The 11,084-nt window shown below is 38.7% G+C and overlaps 1 protein-coding gene across 3 annotated transcripts in view; it reads left to right on the top strand.

Moving 5' to 3' along the window:
• Positions 1 to 11,084, top strand: part of YIPF6 (Yip1 domain family, member 6) — a 40,214-nt gene that overhangs the window by 19,647 nt on the left and 9,483 nt on the right. For all 3 annotated transcript variants that reach the window (XM_011967271.1, XM_011967272.1, XM_011967270.1), the window contains 3 exons: positions 532 to 574; positions 3,137 to 3,262; positions 4,557 to 4,714. In XM_011967271.1, the coding sequence (XP_011822661.1) occupies positions 532 to 574; positions 3,137 to 3,262; positions 4,557 to 4,714 (327 nt within the window). The remainder of the gene's footprint in view (positions 1 to 531; positions 575 to 3,136; positions 3,263 to 4,556; positions 4,715 to 11,084) is intronic.

Genomic DNA, 11,084 nt, shown 5'->3' with positions numbered 1-11,084 from the left:
CTCTAGCCTGGGCAACAAAAGCCAAACTCCATCTCAAAAAAAAAAAAAAAATCAGTAGCCCTAGGTTCTGGTCCCACCTCCACATATAAAACTAGGCAAGTCATTTCCTTCTCAGCTTCTTTTTTTGTATTTGTGAACTGAGCATGATTATACTTGCCTTGTCTAATGCAGTCTCTGATCGGTAAAGTGCCTTGGTTATAGTCTTTTTTCTTAAGAGTATGGGGTAGGGAACCTAGGTCTTCTGATTGTTTGTCCATTGGTCTTTAATTATAGGATGCCAGTATGTGGCTTAGTAGATGGGGAGGAGGGAAGGGTGATTTGTGGGATATGAAGTAAACAAAACTTAAAGTCTATGTAAAGAAGTGCATTCAGGATTAGGGGACAGGGAGGGCAGGTAGTGGGAGAGGAGAGGTAGGAAGGCTTAGGCAGGCAAAGAGATCCTTGATGTCTGAATTCCAGGAGGGAGAGAGGTAGATATTGGAATAAAGATAGAAAATATTACCTTTGCTTCTGTCTTTTCTTGTCTCGTAGGGGATTTGTGGGGCCCTTTGATCCTTTGTGTGACACTCGCATTGTAAGTACTTGCATTTTCTTTCTTTGTCCTTTGAGCTAGACTAGACTTTTTTGTGGATTTTCAAAATTGTGGGGGATTTTGATTGAATATTTAATTTAGGACTTGTATGACTTGTTGGACATGTTGCACTCCTTAGGTATTTAAGCCTCTAACGTCACTTTCCAAATCAATTAAAAAATGATGAAATTAGGCTCACCTTCCTTAACCAATGACATTTTAGTCTGTTTTAGCCATGTCTATTCAACAAATATTTATTTACTTATTTACTCTCTTGTTCCTCCCCGTTATTAAACTAAGTGAATTAAGGTTTAAGCACCCTTTGTTTGCAAACGTAATTCTCTGTAATCTTACTAAAAATATGAATGAGAATGAGAATAAATCAGAAGTAGTAGTGAAAAGCAAGATCGTGTTTCAGAGCATTGTACTTTTCCATACACGTTGTATGTAAAGGAAGAGGACAGAGGAAGGAGAGAAAGGTTACACTAGAGAGAGGAATATAACCATTGATAGAGTGGGAAAAAATACTGCCCTGGAATTCAGTTCGGAGTTCGCATTCTGACTCTACTGTCAGCTAGCTATGCGACTTCGAGCTACTAATAACCAATGTTTGTATAATTTTTCCCAGTTTGCAGAAAACTTTGAAATACTTTCTCTTACTTTAGCCACATAGCAAGAATTAAAATTATTTTCTTTTCTTTTTTTTTTTTTTTTTGACAAATAAGCTCAGGTTCACAAAGGTTGAGGATTTAACCAAGATCACATAATCAGTGGTAGACCTGAGATTCAACCTCAGGTTTCCTCACTACCTACTCTGTACCTCTAGGGTTCATTACACATCTCTTCCCACCTAGTCACTCTGGGTCTCCTCTTCCATATCTGTAAAGGGAGATGGTTGAGGGTCCTTTCCAGGCTTAACCCTTTGTGGGTCTAAATTCACTAAGTTTCTTGCTGACTTCTCTAATTTTTTAAATTTAAATTGAGCATATATTAATTTAGGTAATAATGTTGAGTACTATTTCTTATGCTTTTAGTAACTATGTCAAGGGATGCAGCCTAATGCCTTGATGGAGGGGTTTGTATTAGACATCTTGAGCATATATATATTTTTTTTTACTTTTGAAAGATTAACCTTATAGATTACATAGTTTAACCCCACTTAGTTGCAGAGAAAACTGGAGTCCCAGGACATCAAGTGACATATCTAGTGACAGAATTAGGATCAGTATCTGGGTCTCTTGCTTTCCAGGCTAGTTAATATTCTTTCCATCATACCATGCTGAAGCAATAGGGATTCCAGGCAACAAGTGATGAGTGCTGGCCATTCTTTGCATCTGGTTGTCAGGACTCGGAATGGAATATGCATAGCATAGAATACAAAAGCCTGTGTGTACTGCCAGGTAGCATAGCAGGGCAAGAAAGACTTACAGTGTGACTTCTCTATACTGTTTAATAAGAAGAGGTTGTGAGCTTACAATTACTATTTTTCTTGGTAATAACACCAAGTCCAAATATTCAAAACAGTTTACATCTGTAAAATTCTTAGACAAAGAAAGAATAGTTAAGTGGTTGTTCAACTACTCAATTCCAAAGCAAAACCCTTTAGTAATAATCTGTATGTTTTGATGTTTTTAAAAATCAACAACTAAAAAGGTTTATAGACCGTTTCCATTTTTGTTTATTATTTTTATTTTGTTTTGAGGCAGTCTCACTCGGTTACCCAGGCGGAGTCGGTGGTGTGATTACAGCTCACTGTAGCCTCAACCTCCCAGGCTCAAGTGATTCTCCCAGCTCAGCCTTCCTAGTAGCTACAACTATAGGCGTGTACCACCACGGCCAGCTAATTTTTTTATTTTTTGTAGAGACGGGGGTTTCGTCATGTTGCCTAGGCTGGTCTCGAATTCCTGGCCTCAAGCCATCTGCCTGCCTTGGCCTCCCAAAGTGCTGAGATTACAGGCTGAGCCACCATACCTGGCCTATTTCCATTTTTAAATATCTCAACTGAAACCTTAACCCAAGAATTGCAAATTCAGATATGTCTAAAGGCTAGAGTAGTAACCTAAATGCATGTAGTAGTGATATGGTGACTGTAAGCCCTTTGCACTTGTGTCAGCTACATTTAATTGTTGCAGTGTTGGAATGCAGGCTCAGTGTTAGAAAGTCTAATAGTTTTTTCAAGAAGATCTAGAAATTCATATTCTTATGTGAAATAAAATAATGTCAATTTAAATTCAAAATCATCTTAAATATTATATAAGCCCAAAACCTCATATCTGTGAGGTACATTTGACCCTTCAGTTTATAACCACTGCTTAAAAAAAAGGTCTTCAGTAATTCAACAAGGTCAAATGGAGCACCCCTTGTAGTCCTGAGGCATTTGGAATTTGCAGTAAGGGAGCCTTGCCAAATACTTGTGTCATTTTCCTTTTAGTACAACCTACATATTACAGATCTTCGGGTGAGGTTATAGCACAGCAATCTGATTCAAAGTTTGAGAACCCATGCCTTAACTGTGTTGCCCTAAGTAAAAGATTAAGCAATTCTTATGCTGTTTCCTTTTCTCAGAATGCTGCAAAGAGACTCTGTAGATAGTGAAAAAGATGGAGGGCCCCAGTTTGCAGAGGTGTTTGTCATTGTCTGGTTTGGTGCAGTTACCATCACCCTCAACTCAAAGCTTCTTGGAGGGAACATGTGAGTATTATTAAAATGCATTGTTTTTCTCCCTTGCCAGGTAGTATATCTTAGATTAAGGAAGACAGGCTAGTTAGATTTTTTTTTTTTTTTTTTTTTTTTGAGACAGGGTCTCAGTCTGTCACCCAGGCTGGAGTGCATTGTGCATTGGTGTGATCATGACTTACTGCAGCCTCTATCTCCCAGGCTCAGCGTCCCAAGTAGCTGGGATCCTCCTGCCCCAGCATCCTGAGTAGCTGGGACTACAGGCATGTGCTACTATGCCTGGCTAATTTAAAAAAAATTTTTTTTTGTAGGGGTGGGGTCCCACTGTATTGCCTAGGCTGGTTTTGAACTCCTGGGTTCAAGTGATCCTCCCACCTTGGCCTCCCAAAATGCTGGGATTACAGGCATGAGTCACCATACCTGGCCTGATATTTTTTTAAAAAGAAAAATCGAACTAAATAAGGGCCAAAGAGAAGTGTTCTTAAAACCACTACTACTGGACAGAGATAACCTTGTTGAGTTAAATTGTCTTAAATTATCTGAGGTCCTTTAATAAGCTTCAGATGCCCTCTCCAGGCCCTGAAATCATAGGCAGACTTTTTTGTGTAAGAAGAGTATGTACATTTTGGGGGGCAAGTGGTCCATAGCTTTCAACAAATTCTCAAGTATATTAAAAATTCTCAAGTATATATAAACTAGAAAGGATTAAGAACCACCATCTTAGAGGTTCAGAGAAAGATATCTGTAGGAACTAGAGCAGATCATCTGGTGTTAGATGATTGACTTTTAAGGGATCTGAGAGGAGAGGAGGAAGAGTATAGGGAAAGAAAATTAAAGCATGTACTTAATTTTTTTTTTTTTTTTTTTTTTTGAGATGGAGTCTTGCTCTGTCACCCAGGCTGGAGTGCAGTGGCACGAGCTCAGCTCACTGCAACCTCCACCTCCCGGGTTCAAGCGATTTTCCTGCCTCAGCCTCCTGAGTAGCTGGGATTACAGGCACCCGCCACAATGCCCGGCTAATTTTTTTGCATTTTTAGTAGAGATGGGGTTTCACCATGTTGGCCAGGCTGGTCTCAAACTCCTGACCTCAGGTGATCCACCCACCTTGGCCTCCCAAAGTGTTGGTATTACAGGCGTAAGCCACCACACCCAGCCAAAAGCATGTACTTAATAATTAATGTTAGGATGTAGATGTTATGTACCAAGAAGGAGGAAACAGTCCATTATATAGAGAAATCTATGTAATAAGCTGTGTCATAACACCCATCAGCTGTATTTATGATCTTTATTAATGTATTTTGTTTTTAAGATCTTTTTTTCAGAGCCTCTGTGTACTGGGTTACTGTATACTTCCCTTGACAGTAGCAATGCTGATTTGCCGGCTGGTACTTTTGGCTGATCCAGGACCTGTAAACTTCATGGTTCGGCTTTTTGTGGTGATTGTGATGTTTGCCTGGTCTATAGTTGGTAAGTATATACTTATTTCCACAATAACAGAACAAACAACATGATTTAAAGATGAAGACCAGATGAGGAGCAGTATAAGTCCAAAGTTAGATGTGAGTAATACGATTCTTGACAGTATTATCCATAGAACCCTCTTCCCTGAGTAGGCAATGATGGGGCTGCTGTCTATCTTATCTGAGTTGGATATCTGGACTTATAAGGTATGGAGAGTCACATCTTTTTTCTTTCTTAAAAAAAAAAAAAAAGGTTGGGAGAGTGGATTACACTACATTTAGCCCAGTCCTGGTATATAAAAGGCATTAGGTGACTTGTGAAATGACTGGGATCTTTTCCTGACAAAGTAATTAAAATAAAAATAATAGCATTTATGGATTGCTTATCAAAGGCCAGGCACCGTTTAAGAAATACTATTATTAGTCCCATCTTATAGATGAAGAACAGTTACAGAGAAGTTCGGCAGCTTGCCCTAGGTTGCATTACTAGTGAGTAAGAGAGTCAAATTGCAAACCAGGCAGTCATGAACCTTTAAGAACTGTACTATACTGCCTTTCAGTGTAGATTGTAAGCATCATTATATAGCACTTTTCTGCTTCAGTAGAACATTTTGCTAAAGACTAGGAAGGGCCTATAGCAATGATAATGAATGCTATGTGCTCATTGTTTTTACATTCCTAAAGTTCTCTTAAGATTCCAGCTTAAATTTAGAAGTGTTCACTAGCTTCTGCTTTAATGGATAGACAGACTGCTTAATATTTTTAAGTGTAATAACATCTCATTGCTCTGGAACATGGTTGAAAGCTAACAAGTAATCCAACAAAGGTCTGAGAGAGCCAGAATTGATATTCCAAAGACTGTATATTAAGCTTGGGTGCTTTTCCCATGGGGACAGTCCCTCATTCTCTCACTGAGAATCTCATAATTACCATACATGTAATTATACTTACTTAGTTATCCAGTATCCAGGCTCACAGGTGATCACGAAGTAGAATCATAGGAGAGAGCAACTTTAATTCAGCAAACAATCACAAACTATGTGTCAGGCATAATTTTAGGCATGGTCTTTGTCCTTGGAGTTCAAAATCTAACAGAGCAGCCCGACATGAAAGCACTTAAAGGCAATAGGTGTTCTAGGTGGGAGATGAAGATTTATACATGGTAACATGATTATTCAGGAAAGATTTCCCAGAGGTGTGATGATGATGAGGATGATTAGTATTTGAGACGGAGTCTCACTCTGTCGCCCAGGCTGGAGTGCAGTGGCACTATCTTGGCTCACTGTAACCTCCACCTCCTGGGTTCAAGCAGTTCTCCTGCCTCAGCCTCCCGAGTAGCTGGGATTACAGCTGTGTGCCACCACACCTGATTAATTTTTGTGTTTTTAGTAGAGATGGGGTTTCACCATGTTGGCCAGGCTGTTCTCAAACTCCTGACTTCAGGTGATCCACCCGCCTTGGCCTCTCAAAGTACTGGGATTATAGACATGAGCCACCGTACCCGGCTGATTATTTTCATTTATTTATTTGGCTAAAATATATATATATATATATGTTTTTATATTATTATTATACTTTAAGTTCTGGGACACATGTGCAGAACATGCAGGTTTGTTACATAGGTATACATGTGCCATGGTGGTTTGCTGCACCCATCAACCCATCATCTACATATGGTATTTCTCCTAATGCTACCCCTCCCCTAGCCCCCCAACCCCTGACAGGCCCTGGTGTGTGACGTACCCCTCCCTGTGTCTATGTGTTCTCATTGTTCAACCCCCACTTATGAATGAGAACATGTGGTGTTTGGTTTCCTGTTCATGTGGTAGTTGACTGAGAATGATGGTTTCCAGCTTCATACATGTCCCTGCAAAGGACATGAACTTATCCTTTTATATGGGTGCATAGTATTCCATGGTGTACATGTGCCATATTTTCTTTATCCAGTCTATCATTCATGGGCATTTGGGTTGGTTCCAAGTCTTTGCTATTGTGAACAGTACAGCAATAAATGTAGGTGTGCATGTGTCTGTATAGTATCACCCAGTAATGGGATTACTGGGTCAAATGGTATTTCTGGTTCTAGATCCTTGAGGAATCGCCACACTGTCTTCCACAATGCTTGAACTAATTTACAGTCCCACTAACAGTGTAAAAATGTTCCTATTTCTTCACATCCTCTCCAGCATCTGTTATTTCCTGAGTTTTTAATGATTGCCATTCTAACTGTCGTGAGATGGTATCTCATTGTGGTTTTGATTTGCATTTCTCTGATGACCAGTGATGATGAGCTTTCATGTTTGTTGACCACATAAATGTCTTCTTTTGAGAAGTATCTGTTCATATCCTTTGCCCACTTTTTGATGGGGTTGTTTGATTTTTGTCTTGTAAATTAAGTTCTTTGTAGGTTCTGGATATTAGCCCTTTGTCAGATGGGTAGATTGCAAAAATTTTCTCCCATTCTGTAGGTTGCCTGTTCACTCTGATAATAGTTTCTTTTGCTGTGCAGAAGCTCTTTAGTTTAATTAGACCCCATTTGTCAATTTTGGTTTTTGTTGCTGTTGCTTTTGGTGTTTTAGTCATGAAGTCTTTGCCTATGCTTGTGTCCTGAATGGTACTATCTAGGTTTTCTTGTAGGGTTTTTATGGTTTTAGGTTTTACATTTAAGTCTTTTATCCATCTTGAGTTAATTTTTGTATAAGGTATAAGGAAAGGGTCTAGTTTCAGTTTTCTACATATGGCTAGCCAGTTTTTCCAGCACTATTTATTAAATAGGGAATCCTTTCCCCATTGCTTGTTTTTATCAGGCTTGTCAAAGATCAGATGGTTTTGTATGGGCGGCATTATTTCTGATGTCTCTGTTCTGTTCCATTGGTCTATATATCTGTTTTGGTACCAGTACTATGCTGTTTTGGTTACTACAGCCTTGTAGTATAGTTGGAGGTCAGATAGAGTGATGCCTCCAGCTTTGTTCTTTTTGCTTAGGATTGTCTTGGCTATATGGGCGCTTTTTTGGTTCCATATGAAATTTAAAGTAGTTTTTTCTACTTCTATGAAGAAAGTCAATGGTAGCTTGACAGGGATAGGATTGAAACTGTAAACTACTTTGGGCGGTATGGCCATTTTAATGATATTGATTATTCCTATCCATGAACAAGGAAAGTTTTTCCATTTGTTTGTGTTCTGTCTTACTTCCTTGAGCAGTGGTTTGTAGTTCTCCTTGAAGAGGTCCTTCATATCCCTTGTAAGTTGTATTCCTAGGTATTTTATTCTCTTTGTAGCAATTGTGAATGGGAATTCACTCATGATTTGGCTCTCTGTTTGTCTACGATTGGTATATAGGAAGGCTTGTAATTTTTGCACATTGATTTTGTATCCTGAGACTTTGCTGAAGTTGCTTATCAGCTTAAGGAGATTATGGGCTGAGACGATGGGGTTTTCTAAATATACAATCATGTCATCTGCAAACAGAGACAATTTGACTTCCTCATTTCCTAATTGAATACCCTTTATTTCTTTCTCTTGCCTGATCGCCCTGGCCAGAACTTCCAACGCTACGTTGAATAGGAGTGGTGAGAGAGGGCATCCTTGTCTTGTGCTGGTTTTCAAAAGGGATGCTTCCAGCTTTTGCCCATTCAGTATGATATTGGCTATGGGTTTGTCATAAATAGCTCTTATTATTTTCAGATACGTTCCATCAATACCTAGTTTATTGAGAGTTTTTAGCATGAAGGGCCGTTGAATTTTGTTGAAGGCCTTTTCTGCATCTATTGAGATAATCATGTGGTTTTTGTCATTGATTCTGTTTATATGATGAATTACGTTTATTGATTTGCGTATGTTGAACCAGCCTTGCATCCCGGGAATTAAGCCGGGTTGATCTTGGTGGATAAGGTTTTTGATGTGCTGCAGGATTTGGTTTGCAAGTATTTTATTGAGGATTTTCACATCGATGTTCATCAAGGATATTGGCCTGAAATTTTCTTTTTTTGTTGTGTCTCTGCCAGGTTTTGGTATCAGGATGATGCTGGCCTCATAAAATGAGTTAGGGAGGAGTCCCTCTTCTTCTATTGTTTGGAATAGTTTCAGAAGGAATGGTATCAGCTCCTCTTTGTACCTCTGGTAGAATTTAGCTGTGAATCTGTCTAGTCCCGGGCTTTTTTTGGTTGGTAGGCTATTAATTACTGCCTCAATTTCAAAACTTGTTATTGGTCTATTCAGGGATTTGATGTCTTCCTTGTTTAGTCTTGGGAGGGAGTATGTGTCCAGGAATTTATCCATTTATTCTAGATTTTCTAGTTTATTTGTGTAGAGGTGTTTATAGTATTCTCTGATGGTAGTTTGTATTTCTGTGGGGTTAGTATTATCTCCCATTTATCAGTTTTTATTGTGTCTATTTGATTCTTCTCTCTTTTCTTCTTTATTAGTCTGGCTAGTGGTCTATTTTGTTAATCTTTCCAAAAAAACAGTTCCTGTATTCACTGATTTTTTGAAGGGTTTTTCGTGTCTCTATCTTCTTCAGTTCTGCTCTGATCTTAGTTATTTCTTGTCTTCTGCTAGTTTTTGAATGTGTTTGCTCTTGCTTCTCTAGTTCTTTTAATTGTGATGTTAGGGTGTCAGTTTTAGATCTTTCTCGCTTTGTCCTATGGGCATTTAGTGCTATAAATTTCCCTCTAAACACTGCTTTAGCTGTGTCCCAGAGATTCTGGTATGTTGTGTCTTTATTCTCATTGATTTCAAAAAACTTGTTTATTTCTGCCTTAACTTCGTTGTTTACCCAGTAGTCATTCAAGAGCAGGTCATTCAATTTCCATGTAGTTGTGTGGTTTTGAGTGAGTTTCTTAATCCTGAGTTCTAATTTGCTTGCACTGTGGTCTGAGAGACTATGATTTCCATTCTTTTCATTCTGTTGTTATGATTTCCATTCTTTTGCATTTGTTGAGTATTTTACTTCCAATTATGTGGTCAGTTTTAGAATAAGTGTGATGTGGTGCTGAGAAAAATGTATATTCTGTTGGTTTGGGGTGGAGAGATTGTTGATTTGGGGTGCATATTGGGTTGATTTGGGGTGTGTATTGTTGATTTGGGGTAGAGATCCTGTTGATTTGGGATAGATGCATGTTAGGTCCATTTGGTCCAGAGCTGAGTTCAAGTCCTGAATATCCTTGTTAATTTTCTGTCTTGTTGATCTGTCTAATATTGACAGTGTGTTGTTAAAGTCTCCCACTATTATTATGTGGGAGTATAAGTCTCTTTGTAGGTCTGTTTTTTTGTTTGTTTGTTTGTTTTTGTTTTTAATGTTAATTTTATTTATTTTTGTTTTGTTTTCTTTTTAATTGTACTTTAAGTTCTAGAGTACATAGGGTACATGTGCACAACGTGCAAGTTTGTTACATATGTATACATGTGCCATGTTGGTGTGCTGCATCCATTAACTCATCATTTACGTTAGATCTATCTCCTAATGCTATCCCTCCCCCTACCTCACAACAGGCTCCAGTGTATGATGTTCCCCTTCCTGCGTCCAAGTGTTCTCATTGTTCAGTTCCCACCTATGAGTGAGAACATGTGGTGTTTGGTTTTTTTGTCCTTGTGATAGTTTGCTGAGAATGATGGTTTCCAGCTTCATCCATGTCCCTACAAAGGGACTTTTGTAGGGCTCACCCTTTTTTATGGCTGCAAAGTATTCCATGGTGTATATGTGCCACATTTTCTTCATCCAGTCTATCATTGATGGACATTTGGGTTGGTTCCAAGTCTTGGCTATTGTGAATAGTGCCACAATAAACATACGTGTGCATGTGTCTTTATAGCAGCATGATTTATAATCCTTTGGGTATATACCCAGTAATGGGATGGCTAGGTCAAATGGTATTTCTAGTTGTAGATCCTGGAGGGATCGCCACACTGTCTTCCACAATGGTTGAACTAGTTTGCAGTCCCACCAACAGTGTAAAAGCGTTCCTATTTCTCCACATCCTCTCTAGCATCTGTTGTTTCCTGACTTTTTAATGATTGCCATTCTAATTGGTGTGAGATGGTATCTCATTATGGTTTTGATTTGCATTTCTCTGATGGCCAGTGATGATGAGCAGTTTTTCAAGTGTCTCTTGGCTGCAAAATGTCTTATTTTGAGAAGTGTCTGTTCATATCGTTAGCCCACTTTTTGATGGGGTGTTTTTTCCTTGTAAATTTGTTTGAGTTCTTTGTAGATTCTGGATATTAGCCCTTTGTCAGATGAGTAGATTGCAAACATTTTCTCCCATTCTATAGGTTGCCTGCTCACTGTGATGGTAGTTTCTTTTGCTGTGCAGAAGCTCTTTAGTTTAATTAGATCCCATTTGTCAATTTTGGCTTTTGTTGCCATTGCTTTTGGT

Source organism: Mandrillus leucophaeus, unplaced genomic scaffold (assembly GCF_000951045.1).
Source record: "Mandrillus leucophaeus isolate KB7577 unplaced genomic scaffold, Mleu.le_1.0 Scaffold797, whole genome shotgun sequence".
In the NCBI taxonomy this organism is placed as follows: Eukaryota; Metazoa; Chordata; class Mammalia; order Primates; family Cercopithecidae; genus Mandrillus; species Mandrillus leucophaeus.
The sequence above is the reverse complement of the archived record's forward strand: the minus strand, read 5'-3'. Positions and strand labels throughout refer to the sequence as shown.